The sequence below is a fragment of the Scyliorhinus canicula genome, chromosome 8 (genome assembly GCF_902713615.1).
Source record: "Scyliorhinus canicula chromosome 8, sScyCan1.1, whole genome shotgun sequence".
NCBI classification, from domain to species: domain Eukaryota; kingdom Metazoa; phylum Chordata; class Chondrichthyes; order Carcharhiniformes; family Scyliorhinidae; genus Scyliorhinus; species Scyliorhinus canicula.
In genome coordinates, this window is record NC_052153.1 from 164,630,790 (window position 1) to 164,648,788 (window position 17,999).

The window sequence follows — 17,999 nt, forward strand, 5'->3', positions numbered from 1 at the left end:
TAAAAAATTTGTGGCAGCAGTGGTCTTGCACCTATGGGAGAAGTTAAATGACTCGTTATCGAGAGGGGCCCGACTGTCCACACTGGCTCAGGTCTCGATATCGCTGATCCCACAAAAAAAGACAACGGCCCAACGGAGTGTGGGACAGACAGACCCATCTCACTCCTAAACAGTGACTCCAAAGCCCTGGTGAACATTGTGGCGAGGCAACTGGAGGGGTGCGTCTTAGAGATGGTCACGGAAGATCAGACAGGCTTTGTAAAGGGTTGACAACTAACGGCGAATTTCAGACGCCCATTGAACATGATCAAGACCATTCCGGGGGAAGAGGCACCAGAAGTGATCATCATCCTAGACGGATAAAAGGCCTTCGACAGAGTCAAATGGAGGTACCTCATGGAGGTACTGGAATGGTTTGGGCCAGGGTTCACCTCGTGGTGAAACTGCCGAACAGTGCTCCAATGGAGAGCATGTTTAGCACAGTGGGCTAAATAGCTGGCTCCTAAAGTAGACCAAGGCAGGCCAGCAGCGCGGGTATAATTCCGGTACCAGCCTCCCCAAACAGGCGCCGGAATGTGGCGACTAGGGGCTTTTCACAGTAACTTCATTGAAGCCTACTTGTGACAATAAGCGATTTTCATTTCATACGGATGAACACCACCAGCTCTGAATACTTACGGCTGCACAGAGGCAGGGATGTCCAATGTCCCCGCTGCTAATTGCTCCTGCAACCGAGCCACTGGCCATCGCTCTCAGATTAGCAGAGGAATGGAGAGGCATTCAGAGAAGAGACAGGAGCTCAGAGTCTCACTCTATGCTGATGACCTGCCCCTCTATATCTTGAACCTCCTAGCCAGCATAAGAGGAATAGCGGTACTCTTAAGGGAGTTTGGAGCCTTCACAAGAGCAAAGTCTTCCCCAAGAACTTGCGGGCGGGGGTGGGGGGGAAGAGAGAAACAGAGCTGGGGAGGTTTCCGTTCAGGTTGGTAAAAACCAAATTGATACCTGGGGATCCAAATAGCCCACAATGGGACAGGAACCCACAACTGGAACTTGTCGAGTATGAGGTAAGAGAGATCTACAGAGGTGGGGCTCACTCCAGCTCTGCCTGGCAGATAGAGTGCATACAATTAGGATGAACGATGCCTGGGTTCCTCTTCCTGCTCAGATCCATTCCGATCTTCATCCTCACGGCCTTCTTCACCAAAGTAGACAAATAAGTCTTGGTGTTTGCTTGTGTGTCTGCATGTGGGTGTGTGTGGGTGAGGGGGTAGAACCCAAGGATCCATTAGATCGTCCTACAGAGGAGGATGAAAATGGGGTCCTGGGCCTTCCAAACCTCCAATTTGAATACTGGGCAGCCACCGCAGAAAGAGTACGGGGATGGGTCAAAGGACTGGTGCTGAATGGGTAAAAACAGAAGGGAGCTTCTGCCTGGGGACATCCCTCTGAGCGCTGGCCATGTCTTCACTCCCATTCCCCCCAGCCAAGTACTCAAGAGGCCCAGTGGTGCTGGCAACACCAAGAACATAGAACCAACTCAGGCACAACTTCAGTCTGGTCACAATGTCCACCAGGGCCCCTATCTGCAAGAACTGTAGATTTAGCCCTGCAACAATGCTTCTTTTAAAAGGTGGAGACAGGACAAAGGAGTTCTGACAGTAGGGGCCCTAGACGGCAGAGTAGTGATACTGGGAAAAACTGGCGGACAAGAAGCAGCACCGAAAGAAATGAGCTGAGATACACGCAGGTAAGGAACTTCCTTTGCAAGGAGACAGCAATATTCCTCCAACAACCAGGACACTCCCTATTGGACAGACTTCTGACTGTCAGTGAATTAGGGGACGGTAGTTGCGCCCACATGTACAGACAACTACTGGAAGAGATATGGTCACCGCTGGATGAGATACAGGAGTTGTGGGAGGGAGAGCTGGGCATGGAGATAGGGGGAGGACTCTGGATCGAAGCATTGCATAGGGAAAACTCCACCTTCTCAGGTTGAGAACAAATGTGAAAGGTGCCAGGGAGGCCCGGCCAACCACACTCACATGTTCCGGTCTTGTCCCAGACTTGTCGGGTTCTGAACGCCTTTTTCAAGGCCATGTCCAAGGCTGTGGGGATGAGGGGGGAGCCATGCCCTCTAGTGGCAGTCTTTGGCAGTATCAGAACAGCCAGAATTCTTTACGGGAAGAGGGGCAGATGCCCTAACCTTTGCCTCTCTGATCGCCCGCGGGAGACTCCTGCTCAGCTGGAAATCAGCAGCTCCCCCCAAAGCTGCAGACTGGCTGACCAATGTAGCGGAATTCCTTAAATTGCAATGGATAAAATTCTAGATTCCGGGATCAGAGGAAAGCTTTCACCACTCCTGGAAGCAATTTACCAACCTGTTCCAAGACTTGTTTGTGACCACCAACCAATAAGGGAAGGGGAGGGGAGGAGGGAAGGCCATAACAACAAAACCTAACAATGGAGGAAGTGTGGATTGGAGGGGGGGGTGCGCAGGGTCACCAACCAGGATACAGGGTGGCAAGCAGAGGTGCCGCAGGATACTCAGGTAGCACCAAACATGTCCCTGGTATGTTTTAGTACCAAGAGGCAACATGTATAAAGTTAATATGGCACGGTTGAGGCAACTGATCATCTGGGCCCCCGCATTTGTACACGTCACCAGTATACATATCTGTTTATATTCTTATTTTTTTCTCTTCTTTTTACCTCATATACCCACTCTGTGAATATCTCATTATTATTGTGTGATGTTCCTTGCAATGTTATTATATTAGAAATGCAAAACCAATAAAAATACATTAAAAAATTAATTTTGTTCACATTTCCCACAGACTATTATTATGTCACTATGAATGTTTTGATGTGTTTCAAAATCTACAACTATCTCATCAGGAGGTTCTGAGTTTAAGTTTGATCGATGTTTAAAGAAGCTATTAAAGAAATAACTATTTTAATATTTATTCAGAAGCAGTTAGTTTTATAAGACATTGAAAACTTGAAGAGAGCTAAAGGTGTTTAAAGGGTTAATGAATGGGAGTTTATTTCCTATCAAATATGCAAGTGAGAGCTGCATTCCATTGTCAGAAGTTTAATTTTTCTTCATCCCCATATGGTTTCTAAGGCCTGGCGACAATGGATACTGGGTGAGTTGGTATGGAGTATAAGAGGCCATGGAGGATATGAGCGGGCATGCATATGGATGGAGGGACCATTGGGGTTGGCGTGGGAGTGATAAGGGGATATAAGGAGTGAGGACAAGAGAGCCCAACAGCTTCCAAAACAACTGCGATTAAGTCCCAGAGAACTGTGGCTAATCGGATTAACCAGCCCACATTGGCACTCACCCATCTTTGTGGCTGTCTATGATCTGCTTTTGGAGTTGACAGGCCTGACTCAATTGCGATCTGGTCTCCTCAAAGTGACACTGCTGAGTTAGGACATTTTCGGATTCAAGCAACTCCTTTGGTTGCAAAAAGCCATACCCCGTGCAGTGGTTCCCAACCAGTGGGCTGCTGTGAAGACAGTGTGGTGTGAAAAAATTATTCAAAATTAATGTAATTAAACTAAAACTAGACTTTGCCTTCAGGCTCTATGGTTGGTATCTCCAAGACCCGAACAATCTTAGGCTTCCCGCACGGAGCCGCATATACGATTTTTTTAAATGTTGGTCGGGCCCATGTGGATGACCAATGGGACTTGGAGTGAAGACAAAGGTCCATTGCGTTTGCACGAAAAGGAAAAACTCAAAAAGGGCGCAAAAAACCTGGGAGAAGTGAGAAAAGAGCAAAAGCATTTTGTGCATTTGTAGATTTTACAAGCTGATGATGAATTGGGACGTACTCTGGGTATAAGCTGATTTGGGGAAAAGGGAGTACTTTTCGGTTTCCTCTACAGGGGCGGGAGCTGGGGGTTGCCATTCTGTCTGGCAGCGTCTCACTTTAGGTATCTGGGGGTGCAGGTGGCCTGGGATTGGGCAGGTCTTTGAAAGTTCAATTTCACTAGCTTGGTGGGGAAGGTGAAGGCAGATTTGTTGAAGTGGGATAATCTTCTGTCATTGGCGGGCTGGGTAATCTCATATTTTACTGCAATTTTTGTTTTGTTTCAGTGCTTGCGGTCTTTTTGCCTAAGGTATTTGTCAAGGGGGTGGTAGACGGATATCTTTGCTTGTCTGGCTGGGGAAGGTGGTCAGGATAAGGAATAATAACAATAATCTTTATTAGTGAAACAAGTAGGCTTACATTAACACAGCAATGAAGTTACTGCGAAAATACCCTAGTCGCCACACTACGGCACCTGTTCGGGTACACTGAGGGAGAATTCAGAATGTCCAATTCACCTAACAAGCACCTCTTTCGGGACTTGAGGGAGGAAACCGGAGCATCCGGAGGAAACCATGCAGACATGGGGAGAATGTACAGACTCCACACGGACAGTGACCCAAGGTGGGAATTGAACCCGGACCCCTGGCACTGGCGAAGTAACAGTGCTAACTACCGTGCTACCGTGCCACACAAGTGATACTGTAGAGGGGATGGCAGTAGAGGTCCCGGATTTGATGTCTTTTACTGGGTGGCAAATGCAGGGAAGGTTTGGGGTGGAATTGAGAGGTTGGGGCTTTGTGGGTCAGGATGAGGGCAAGCTCATGTGGGGGAATTGGTGCTGGCAAAGGCACCGCCTCCAATGGCCCCAGGGAAGTATTCGGTGAGTCCAGTGGTGGTGACCATGATGAAGATTTGGAGGCAGTTTCGGCAGCTTTTAGGTCAAGAGCATGGTGTAGGGGGTTGCTGATCAGGGGAAATCAAGGGTTTGAGCAGGGAAGGATGGATGTGAGGGTCTGGGGATGGGAAGAAAACAGGATTAGGGAAATGAAGGATCTGTTCCTGGGAGGGAGGTTTGAGAGCTTGGAGGAGCTGAATGAGAGGTTTGGGTTGGTGCAGGCAGAGAGCTTCCAATACATGCAGGTGCGGAAATTTGCGAGAAAAGTTTTCCCGATAGCGCCTACCTTCTCGTTGCTGGAGGTGATACTGTCAGCATGGGCGGATGTTGGAGAGGGGGAATGTCTTGGCAATTTACGTGAGGATTTTGGAGGGGGATAAGGTGTCTGTGAAGGGGGCTATGGCTAAGTGAGAGGAAGAGCTGTGGCGGTGCTGGAGGAGAGATTATGGTGTGAGATGTTGCGGAGGGTGAATGCTACTTCATGTGCGAGGCTGGGGTTGATACAGCTGAAGATAGTATACAGGACACACTCGCCAAAGTCAAGGATGAGCCGGCTGTTTGAGGGGGTGGAGGATGTCTGTGAGGTATGTGGGAGGGGCCCTGCGAACCATGTGCATATGTTTTGATCTTGCTTGAAGCTGGAAAGGTTTTGGAGAGGACTTTTCAGCACCATTTCAGGGGTTTTGCATGTAGATATGGAGCCCTGTCCCCTGGAAGTCATATTCGGGGTGTCAGACTGGGCAGAGTTGCAGATGGGTGGGGGGACAGATGTATTAGCCTTCGCCTCGATGATAGCTCGCAGATAGCTCACTTTCCCTTAGTTACTGAGATATAATAAGGTTGTGCCTTTCAACTGAAATTGGAAAGCTGTTGCTGTGTTAAAATGTCAGTCAAAGCTTTCACCTGTAGAGCCAAGATCCGTTGAAACACATCACATCTCATAGACATGTCCACATCAAAGTCTGAAAGCTTCTTGTCTGCCTCAGTGCTGGCAGCACGCACATCTTTGTGTGCAGAAACATGCTTTAGAAAAGTCAGATTGCTCTCAGCCACTGAAAGGGAAAGGAAACAAAGATGATAATGTTTTTGGATATATTGACAAAGATACTTGTAGTGTAACTTTGGAAGAAAGTTAGTGAAAAAAGATGTTCTACAACCTAATCAAAAAAAAAGTCATGTTGATCTAGTTCCTTATTATTCTCTCAGAAATATCTCAATGCACTTTACAGTAAACTTTAAGTGTAATGATTGGTGCTAGCCAGAAAAGCAAGTATCACTTTACCAAACTTTAAATCGGTTACGTTTAGTTCAATAGATAAAGTGCAAATTGAGACTTTGACAGCCCTTACCGCAAATTAATTCATTAACAGGAAGTTATAAAGGGCCAAATTGAGTAATATTAAGCCAAGTGCGTGATTGGAACAATAAGTATAATTTAGCTGTAACTTCCACTTGTTTCATTGAAACTACTAAGGTGCCGTGAGGCACTGTGACTAATTTACACCGTGGTCGCTCCCTTACACTTCTGGTAGCATCTCCTTCTCTGAGCACATTGTTCTATCCCTCTCATCTTTCCTTTGCAAAAACCTTGTTCTCGACTGCCGAGCAAGCCCCACACTTAGAAAGAGAAAAGTATCCAATTTTCAACATAGACATCGGTAGACATTTCCCACTCCAATTGTTTTTATTCTGAATTGGTGGAGTAAAGTACCTAGATATGCATCATTACAGTTCCAAACTCCTTATCCCTTACCCTACTTCATATTTCAGGGGTGACAAAGGTAGATTTGCTCATTTGGGGAAGTATGTGTATCATTAATATAAAAATCGAGGGACTATGTCTTCTGACATGCTTTCATGCGAGTCTTGCACTTTGAAAGTCTGCTACAGGGGTCATTCGCCAGACACAAACAAAGTGCATTTCCTAATGGAAATGGCACATTGCAGGATGGTATTAACATGTGCAAGCTTTTTTTTCTTTATTCTTTCATGGGATGAGGGCTTCGTAGACAAGGCCAGCATCTGTTGCCCATCCCCAATTGCCTTCAAACTGAGTGGCACTTTAAGAGTCAACCATATTGCTGTGGATGGAGTCACATCCAGGCCAGACCAGGTAAAGATGGCAGATTTCCTTCCTTAAAGGACATTAGTGAATGGGTTTTTATGACTAAATGATGCCATTATGACTGTTTGATAACACGTTACTGGACTAGTCATCCGAAGGCTTGAACTACAATGGCATCGAGGAACTTGAATTCAAATAAATAAATAAAAGCTGGGATAAAAATCTAGGGTCAGTAATAGTGACCACAAAACTACTGGTTTGTTGGAAAAAGTCATCTGGTTCACTTATAGCGATAGAAATCTCATGTTCCTACCTGGTCAGGCCAATGTCAGGCTATATCCAAAGCAATTTGGTTGACTCTTTAGTACCCTCTTGAATGGCCTAACAAGTTGCATTCAAGAGGCGGTTCCTCGTCACCTTTTATGGATTAATAAGGGATCAGCAATAAATGCTATTACTAGCGATGCCCATATCCCGCTTCTTTCTTTTCTGATGACTTACCAGCATACTCAACTTCCTCATCTGCTAGAGCCTTCAATGTGTTTTCAATTGTGACTTCTTTAATATCTAATGCTCCAACTCTGTCATACACTCGCTTGGCCTTTTCAATGAGAGCATCTGTCTGAAATTTTATTTGATCTGGTGTTAGATCCCATCGCAACTTGTTAATGGCCATTACTTTTGATTAATTTGCGAGAGAGTCAAGAGGTTTCCGAAGGTACCATAGAGAAATCTGCGAACACAGCTTTTTAGAAAAAAAAGAGAAATAAACATTTTGAACGGATAAGCATTTTGTATAGTTATGCCATAAAAACTTACACCTTGGGCTGCATAAATTTTCATGAATATTGTGCAACCATTCAGAAAAAAAGAATTTCTTTTACGTTCTAGTTAAAAAACATATCTAGACTTTAATGCACTTTTGATAGCGGAAATGCGTTACTTTTTTGTTTGATCACGAGCAACTTTATATAAAGCAATGTTCCTTTAACGGTTCAGTACGTAAAAGAAGTGCACAGTGTGATTCTGATCCCAACAGGTCATGAAGTTCCTAGTTTCTAGTAAGGCTCTGTGTTGATCGGACAATTGAACAACATCTCGGAACCATTACAATCTGTCTCCGTGAATGTGGCTGCTAAAAAGCAGAGCCAATCAGGCCTCTCACTGTGACCCAGTGCTGTCTCCTGAAAACATGTACCAATGTGGAAAACTATGTGATCTGACTGATTCATGATAATCATGTTTGCTTCTGCTCGGAACACTGACGAAGTTGAGGTCTGCTGCCCATGAATAATAATCTTTATTGTTGTCACAAGTAGATAAGGTGGTCAAGAAGGCATATGGGATACTTGCTTTTCTTATCCAAGGCACAGAATTTAAGAGCAAGGAAGTAATGCTGGAGCTGTATAAAACACTGGTTAGGCCACAACTGGAGTACTGTGTACATTTCTGGTTGCCACACCATAGGAAGGAAGTAATTGCACGAGAGAGGTTGCAGAGAAGGTTCACCAGGATGTTGCCTGGGCTGAAGTGTTTCAGCTATCAAAAGAGATTGGATAGCCTGGGCTTGTTTTGCTTGGAGCAGAGAAGGCGGTGGGGGACATGACTGAGATGTATAAAATTATGAGGTGCATAGACAGGGTTGGATGGAAAGGAACTTTTCCCCTTAGTGGAAGGGTCAATAAACAAAGGGCATTGATTTAAGGTAAGGAGCTGGAGGTTTAGAGGCAGTTAAAATCTGGAACTCATTGCCTGAAAGGGTGGTAGAGGCAGAGATCCTCACAGTATTCAGATGAGCACTTGAAATGCCATAACATGCAAGACTACGGGCCAAGTGTTGGAATTAGAAAGGTCCTTGATGCCAGGCGTGGACACGATGGGCCAAAAGGGCCCTTTTTTGTGCTGTAAAAACTCTCTGCTTCTATGCCTCCAAGGAGTCAGAAATAAGCGCCAGAATGTGGCGACTAGGGGCTTTTCGCAGTGACTTCATTGAAGCCTACTTGTGACAATAAGTGATTATTGTTAACTGATTTTTTTCCATTAAAATCTAAAACTAAATGCTTAAAAAAATTCTACAAAAAGGAACGTGGAACAATGTTGTCATACTACGTAAAACCCTTCCTTTAAACAATCAGGCTTACATCTGAATCCAATAAAGTCACTTGGTAGTACAGAACTTGAATTTTGCCAAAAAGCTGTTTGTCAAACATGTTCAACGGGACAAATGCAAGAATGCCAAGTTTCAAATGATCACAACATGATAACATTACCAACGAGAAACTAAAGGCCCCACAAGCTCCTGGGTAATTTAAAAAAGGCACAAGACTTTTGGTTGCAGAGAACAGCATGGCAACGCCTCGGACAATCAGAATCGACTTGCCAACCAATCAGCATCCTTTTCCCCCTGTCCTACAAATTGCTCTGATCATCCGAAATGTTTGTACTTCTGAGCGCAAGACGAAAAGCTTCAGCAACAGCTAAATAAGTTTCAATTTCTCAGAGCACTGTCAAGGGAAGTACTCCATGGCAGGAGCATCAAGCTTCTGGACATATGAACTTTACACGCCATGTGGCTCAGCGTCAGACCATTAAAACGCTCCCTAATGCCCACCTCTTTGCTTTTGACCTCCCACCTCGCTCATATCTCTGGCGGGGGATCGGGTCCAAGCCTACATTTTTAGCCTTCAGCCTTTGCGAATTTCCCAGTTCAAAAGGTGCTGGATATTATGCAGGCTGGTTGGTGTCCATGGCAGCAAATGGTGACCTCCTCCCAGGCAGGATGATGGGTTTGCAGTGGTGAAGCAGGCTCAGAATTCCAACTTTGCAGTCAGGAACCCAAACCATGTTAATCCCCTGCTAGAGAAAACTCCCCCCCTCCTCCTCCTCCTCCTCTCCCCCGGGTAGTGAGCGGCGCCCACTCCAGTGAGGAGTGAGTTTTGGACGCTGAACAATAACTCAACTCAGTTACCCCCGCCCAAATCATCGTGTGCGTGGGCAGAGAAGTTTTTTTTTCTCCTCACGAAACCACATTGTTCCCCCCTCAAATAATCCCCAACCCCCAACCAACAACCTACTGAAGCAACACGAAACCAGCAGCGCCTGATAGCCATTGCGCAGCCGCCCCGCACTAACCGGCTCGTCGCGCGCGCCAAACGGCGGCTCAGCTCGCCCGAGCGGCAGTGGGCCGCCGCTACAGCCGCTCCATGACGCGCCGCTGTGGAACGTTGTGTGAACGGCCGCGAGCGCGGTATCAGCAGCAGCGGGTGGGCGCCTGCAGCTGCACACACACACACAGGAAACATGCACAGCGAGGGAGACACACGCAGGCCGCCAGTGGAAAAACCATCTGACAATGATCGCACTGCACAAGGAGACCATTCGGCCCGCCGTGCCTTTGCTGGCCCTCCACGGTGCCAATTCCCTGGGTGGGATTCTCCGACCCTCCGCGCCGGAATCGCGCCCGGTGCGGGGACGGAGAATAGCCGTTCACGCTAGAAATCCGGTGCGACGGCGCTTCCACGATTCTCTGCGGACCAGCCAGTCCCGCGCGCACGCGGTCAACGCAGCACCGGTCGTGGGCCGTTGGAACAGTCCTCCGTGGCGATTATCCAGTGTCGACCGGCCGATCTCCTGTTGGCGTGGTTTACATGTGGTACCACCCAGCGGAGGCTGGGACCCGCGGTAGCGGTCCTGGTGGTGGGGGGGGGGGGGGGGGGGGCGGAGTCATCTGACTCCGGGAGGGGCCTCAGCGGTGGCCAGGCCATCGATCGGGGGCCAACGATCTGCGGGCCATCGCCATCTGTGAGGGACCTACCTTCCTCCACATGGGCCCGCTTTGTGACTCTGCAATGCTGGTGGCTGCCGTGCGCATGCGTGGCCGCGCGGTCTGGCTAGCAGGGCCCCGCTGGCAGCCAGAGCTGCGGGACGCACGACAGCGCTCTGCTAGCCCCTGGAAAACGGGAGAATCACTCCGGACCTTCGAGAAAAAAATGTGGAGTGATTCTCGCCCATTTTCTTGCGAGTATGGGGTCTTAGTCCCCAGAAGGGAGAATCCCACCCTGTGGCTTTTCCTCCACCACTTTTCTCTTCACCACCCCCCCCCCTCCCTGCCCGCAGCCTTCCAGATCTTTCCCCTTTAGATACTGATCCGATTCTCCTTTGATAGCCACAATTGAATCTTCATCCACCATGCTCAGGCAAGCACGTTCCAGATTTCGCAGGCCACCATTGCTTCTTTTGCCAGTCACCATTGTCAGAATTCATACCTTAGTTGTAATAGTTGGAGACGCTTATTGCAATGGACGGTGCTTTATTGAATGTACACACTGAATACAGACCCAAGTAAACAAGGTCTCCCCAATGAAGGATTTGTCTCAAACAATATCGCCCCCACAGAGCAACACTCCCAAGAGTCCAAAAGTTCCTATGACCTGGACATATTCCAATCATAAATTGATGCCTTTTGGTTCACGGTCCGTCCACCAATTAGACCAATTTCTCCATTTACTCGGTCTAGACGCTGTCAGGATTTTGAATATCTCTTCCCCACTTTCTCAAAGGGGAACAGCCCCAGCTTCTCCCATGGATCAATGTAACTGAAGTTCCTGATCCCTGCGACTATTCTTTTTTAAAATAAACTTAGCGTACCCAATTATTTTTTTCCAATTAAGGGCCAATTTAGAGTGGCCAATCCATCTACCCTGCACATCTAGAACATAGAACATAGAACACTACAGCGCAGTACGGGCCCTTCGGCCCTCGATGTTGCGCCGACCTGTGAAACCATCTGAAGCCTATCTGACCTACAATATTCCATTTTCATCCATATGTCTATCCAGTGACCACTTAAATGCCCTTAAAGTTGGCGAGTCTACTACTGTTGCAGGCAGGGCGTTCCACACCCCTACTACTCTCTGAGTAAAGAAACTGCCTCTGACATCTGTCCTATATCTCTCACCCCTCAATTTAAAGCTATGTCCCCTCGTGTTGGTCATCACCATCCGAGGAAAAAGACTCTCACTGTCCACCCTATCTAACCCTCTGACTATCTTATATGTCTCTATTAAGTCACCTCTCAGCCTTCTCCTCTCTAACGAAAACAACCTCAATTCCCTGAGCCTTTCCTCGTAAGACCTTCCCTCCATACCAGGCAACATCCTAGTAAATCTCCTCTGAACCCTTTCCAAAGCTTCCACATCCTTCCTATAATGTGGTGACCAGAACTGCACGCAGTACTCCAGGTGTGGCCGCACCAGAGTTATGTACAGCTGCAGCATGACCCTGTGGTTCCGAAACTCAATCCCCCTGCTTATAAAGGCTAGCACACCATATGCCTTCTTAACAGCCCTATTAACCTGGGTGGCAACTTTCAAGGATTTATGTACCTGGATGCCGAGATCTCTCTGTTCATCTACACTACCAAGAATCTTGCCATTAGCCCAGTACTCTGCATTCCTGTTACTCCTTCCAAAGTGAACCACCTCACACTTTTCCGCATTAAACTCCATCTGCCACCTCTCAGCCCAGCTCTGCAGCTTATCTATGTCCCTCTGTATCCTATAACATCCTTCAGCACTATCCACAACTCCACCGACCTTCGTGTCATCTGCAAATTTACTAACCCATCCTTCTACACCCTCTTCCAGGTCATTTATAAAAATGACAAACAGCAGTGGCCCCAAAACAGATCCTTGCGGTACACCACTAGTAACTGAACTCCAGGATGAACATTTGCCATCAACCACCACCCTCTGTCTTCTTTCAGCTAGCCAATTACTGATCCAAACCGCTAAATCACCTTCAATTCCATACTTCCTTATTTTCTGCAATAGCCTACCGTGGGGAACCTTATCAAACGCCTTACTGAAATCCATATACACCACATCAACAGCTTTACCCTGATCCACCTGTTTGGTCACCTTCTCAAAAAACTCAATAAGGTTTGTGAGACATGACCTACCCTTCACAAAACCGTGTTGAGTATCGCTAATCAACTTGTTCTTTTCAAGATGATTATAAACCCTATCTCTTATAACCTTTTCCAACATTTTACCCACAACCGAAGTAAGGCTCACAGGTCTATAATTACCAGGGTTGTCTCTACTCCCCTTCTTGAACAAGGGGACAACATTTGCTATCCTCCAGTCTTCCGGCACTATTCCTGTCGACAAAGACGACATAAATATCAAGGACAAAGGCTCTGCAATCTCCTCCCTGGCTTCCCAGAGAATCCTAGGATAAATCCCATCTGGCCCAGGGGACTTATCTATTTTGACATTTTCTAAAATTGCTAACACCTCCTCCTTTTGAACCTCAATTCCATCTAGCCTGGTCGACTGAACCTGAGTGTTCTCGACAACATTGTCTTTCTCCAGTGTAAACACTGACGAAAAATATCCATTTAATGCTTCCCCTATCTCCTCTGATTCCACACACAACTTTCCACTACTATCCTTGATTGGCCCTAATCTTACTCGAGTCATTCTTTGTTCCTGATATACCTATAGAAAGCCTTAGGGTTTTCCTTGATCCTATCCGCCAACGACTTTTCGTGTCCTCTCCTCGCTCTTCTTAACTCTCCCTTTAGGTCCTTCCTGGCTAACTTGTAACTCTCAAGTGCCCTAACTGAGCCTTCATGCCTCATCCTAACATAAGCCTTCTTCTTCCTCTTGACAAGTGCTTCAACTTCCTTAGTAAACCACGGCTCCCTTGCTCGACAACTTCCTCCCTGCCTGACAGGTACATACTTATCAAGGACACGCAGTAGCTGTTCCTTGAAAAAGCTCCACATTTCGATTGTACCCATCCCCTGCAGTTTCCTTCCCCATCCTATACCTCCTAAATCTTGCCGAATAGCATCATAATTGCCTTTCCCCCAGCTATAATTCTTGCCTTGCGGTACATACCTATCCCTGCCCATTGCTAAAGTAAACATAACCGAGTTGTGATCACTATCACCAAAGTGCTCACCTACATCTAAATCTAACACCTGGCCGGGTTCATTACCCAGTACCAAATCCAATGTGGCCTCGCCCCTTGTTGGTCTGTCTACATACTGTGTCAGAAAACCCTCCTGCACACACTGCACAAAAACTGACCCATCTATAGTACTCGAACTATAGTATTTCCAGTCAATATTTGGAAAGTTAAAGTCCCCCATAACAACTACCCTGTTACTCTCGCTCCTGTCAAGAATCATCTTTGCAATCCTTTCCTCGACATCTCTGGGACTATTCGGAGGTCTATAGACAACTCCCAACAGGGTGACCTCTCCTCTACTGTTCCTAACCTCGGCCCATACTGCCTCAGTAGACGAGTCCTCAAGCGTCCTTTCTACCGCCGTAATACTTTCCTTGATTAACAATGCCACACCCCCCCCTCTTTTACCATCTTCTCTGTTCTTACAGAAACATCTAAATCCTGGAACCTGCAACAACCATTCCTGTCCCTGCTCTACCCATGTCTCCGAAATCGCCACAACATCGAGATCCCAGGTACCAACCCATGCTGCAAGCTCACCCACCTTATTCCGGATGCTCCTGGCGTTGAAGTAGACACACTTCAAACCAGCGTCCTGCTTGCCGGTGCCCTCTTTCGAACTTTTAACCCTATCCCTGACCTCACTACTCTCAACATCCTGTACACTGGGACTACAATTTAGGTTCCCATCCCCCTGCTGAATTAGTTTAAACCCCCCCGAAGAGCACTAGCAAATCTCCCCCCCAGGATATTGGTACCCCTCTGGTTCAGGTGAAGACCATCCTGTTTGTAGAGGTCCCACCTACCCCAGAATGAGCCCCAATTATCCAGGAAACCAAAACCCTCCCTCCTGCACCATCCCTGTAGCCACGTGTTCAACTCCTCTCTCTCCTTATTTCTCACTTCGCTAGCACGTGGCACGGGTAACAACCCAGAGATAACAACTCTGTTTGTTCTAGCTCTCAGCTTCCACCCTAGCTCCCTGAATTTCTGTCTCAAATCCCCATCTCTCTTCCTACCTATGTCGTTGGTACCTATGTGGACCACGACTTGGGGCTGCTCCCCCTCCCCCTTAAGGATCCCAAAAACACGATCAGAGACATCACGAACCCTGGCACCTGGGAGGCAACATACCAACCGTGAGTCTCTTTCGTTCCCACAGAACCTCCTGTCTGTTCCTCTAACTATGGAGTCCCCAATGACAAGTGCTCTGTTCCTCTTCTCCCTTCCCGTCTGAGCAACAGGGACAGACTCTGTGCCAGAGACCTGCGCCCTATTGCTTACCCCTGGTAAGTCGTCCCCCGCAACAGTATCCAAAACGGTATACTTGTTATAGAGGGGAACGACCACAGGGGATCCCTGCACTGCCTGCCGGTTCCCTCTCCCTCCCCTGACGGTAACCCATCTACTTTCTTCTTTTACCTGAGGTGTGACTACCTCCCTATAACTCCTCTCAATAACCTCCTCCGCCTCCCGAATGATCCGAAGTTCATCCAGCTCCAGCTCCAGGTCCCTAATGCGGCTCTCGAGGAGCTGGAGTTGGGTGCACTTCCCGCAGATGTAGTCAGAAGGGATACTAGAGGTGACCCTTTCCTCCCACATTCTGCAGGAGGAACATTCAACTGCCCTAGCCTCCATTCCCACTGGACTAACTTCCCAACAACTGAAAAATAAAAAAATAAAAAGCTTGTTAGTTTAGCAATCCAACAGACAGAGCTTTTTTTTTGGTTAGAGGAGGAGGATGGGTGGGAGACACTACGTAAGTAGTGTTTCGGGTAAAGCTGTCACTCGAGAACAGCCCCTTCACAAACCACCTTCAACTTACGCTGACCGCACTGCACGTATGCAAATCTCCCCGGAACAGCCAATCAGAAGCTCTGCTCTGCTGCCCTCTGCTGGATGCTCACCTTCCGTTGAACTCCTCGGGTCACTGATGCAGGTGCACCTTCAACTTACGCTGACCGCACTGCACGTATGCAAATCTCCCCGGAACAGCCAATCAGAAGCTCTGCTCTGCTGCCCTCTGCTGGATCTTTGGGTTGTGGGGACGAAACGCATGCAAACACGAGGAGAATGTGCAAACTCCACATGGACAGTGACCCAGAGCCAGGATCGAACCTGGAACTTTGGCGCCGTGAGGCAGCAGTACTAACCACTGTGCTACCATGCTTCCCCTTGTAACTATTCTTGTGAACCTTTTCTGCACCCTCTCTTAGTGAGTACAGAGAGGTTTAGAGAGGAAATTGCCACATTAGGGTCAAGACAACTGAAAGCACTGTCACCAATGGTGGGGTGAATGGAGTTGTGGATGCACAAAATGGTTAAAATTGGAGGGATACAGAATTTTTCTGGAAGACCGTAGAAGTGAAGGAGGTTACAGAGACAGGCCGAGGTGATTTGAACACAATCGTGGAAATTTCAAATTTGATGCACTTGTGGTCTGGGAGACAATGTCGGAGAATGAGAACGAGATTATGAATTCATGGAGCATAAAGTCAGTGGGATAAGGTTTGGGTGAGCTCAAGTTTGTGGACAATGGAAGATGAGGAGATGACCAGGACAGAATTGCAGTGGTCAAGCCTGACGGTAACAAGAGGGTGAGGGTTTTAACAGAACTGGACTGAGGCAGGGGTTGTGATGATCTATACTGTGGAGGTGAAAATAGGCTTTGCTGATAGAGCAGACATGGGATTGGAATCTCAGCTCAGGGTCAGAAAGGATATTGAGGTGGTGAATAGACCAATTCAGCCGAAGACAGTGGTCGGGGTGGGGGAACAGAATTACGTTTGTGGATGAGACTGGAGACAATGGCTTTGGTCTTTCCCAGATTGAATTGGAGGAAATTTTGTCTTGTGGGGACTAGATACCACAGAACAAGACTGGAATTCTCCGGCTGTTGGGATTCTCTTCTCCTGTCTGCAGCGCACCCCTCCACCACCCCACCCTCCCAAGCCCCGCCTAAGGGTTTCCCTTTGGGTGAAGCAGTCCTAAATCTGTTCCCCTTTATTTTGAAACTAGAAACTAGTTCTAGTTTCACCTGGCGGTGGAAACAACTTCCCTGTTTTTTTCTATCTTAACAATTCCCTTCATAATTTTATCTGTTCCTATAAGATGACCCCTCATTCTTCAAAATTCCAATGAGTATAGTTCCAGTCTACTTAGTCTCTCCTCATCAGCCAAATCTTCTCAACTCTGAAATCAACCGAGTGAATCTCCTCTGCACACCCTCCAGTGCCAGTACATCTTTTCTCAAATAAGGAGACCAAAACTGCACACAGTACTCCAGGTATGGCCTCCCCAGCACCCTATACAGCTGCAACATAACGTCCCCGCTTTTAAATTCCATCCCTCGAGCAATGAAGGACAAAATTCAATTTGCCTATTAATTACTTGCCGCACCTGCAAACCAACTGGTTAGCGACTCATGCACAAGGGCACCTAGGTCCCTCTGCACAGCAGCGTGCTGCAATTTATTACCATTTAAATAATAAAATTCTTGCCCACTCACTTAAACTATCTGTATCCTTCTGCAGACTTTCAGTGTCCTCTGCACACTTGACTCTACCACTCATCTCAGTGTCATCTGCAAACTTTGACACATTACACTTGGTCCCCATCTCCAGATCATCTCTGTAAATTGTGAACAATTGCAGACCCATCACTGATCCCCGAGACACACCACGAGCTACTGATCGCCAGCCCGAAAAACACCCATTTATACCCACTCTTTGCTTTCTGTCAGTTAACCAATCCTCTATCCATGCTAATGCATTACCTCTAACACCATGCATCTTTATCTTATGTGGCACCTTGTCGAATGTCTTCTGGAAATCCAGATTCCCCATTGTCCACTGCGCTCGTAATGTCCTCAAAGAACTTCACTAAATTAGTCAATCATAACGTGCCTTTCATGAACCCATGCTGCATCTGCCCAATGGGACAATTTCTATCCAGACCAAAGAACACAATGAATACAAAAAAAACTCAGGACTGTGTGGTGGGCATTGAGCTCTGTATGAGGAGCTTTAAATCAGCTCAGCTCCAGGACATCACTGCAGGAGTTCCTTAGGGAAGTGTCCTAGGCTCAACCATCTTCAGCTGCTTCATCAATTACCTCCCTTCAATTAAAATGTTAGAAGTGGGGATGTTTGCGGATGACTGCACAATGTTCAGCACCATTCGCGACTCCTCAGATAATGAAGCAGTCCATGTCCAAATGCAGAAAAACCCG

General features: G+C 47.2%; 1 protein-coding gene across 3 annotated transcripts in view; it reads right to left on the reverse strand.

Annotated features, from left to right (window-relative positions):
• The window catches only part of LOC119970657 (neurolysin, mitochondrial-like), a 102,561-nt gene extending 92,498 nt beyond the window's left edge, over positions 1-10,063 (reverse strand). Inside the window, exons 1-3 of one of the 3 annotated variants that reach the window (XM_038805633.1) lie at positions 9,923-10,063; positions 7,292-7,535; positions 5,629-5,777 (exon numbers count right to left, since the gene is read on the reverse strand). In XM_038805633.1, the coding sequence (XP_038661561.1) occupies positions 5,629-5,777; positions 7,292-7,466 (324 nt within the window). In that variant the 5' untranslated portion in view covers positions 7,467-7,535; positions 9,923-10,063. Of the gene's footprint in view, positions 1-5,628; positions 5,778-7,291; positions 7,536-9,401; positions 9,421-9,864 lie in introns of those variants that run through there. The other 2 variants (XM_038805634.1, XM_038805635.1) reach the window with 2 other exon arrangements.
• Positions 10,064-17,999: the final 7,936 nt, after the last annotated feature.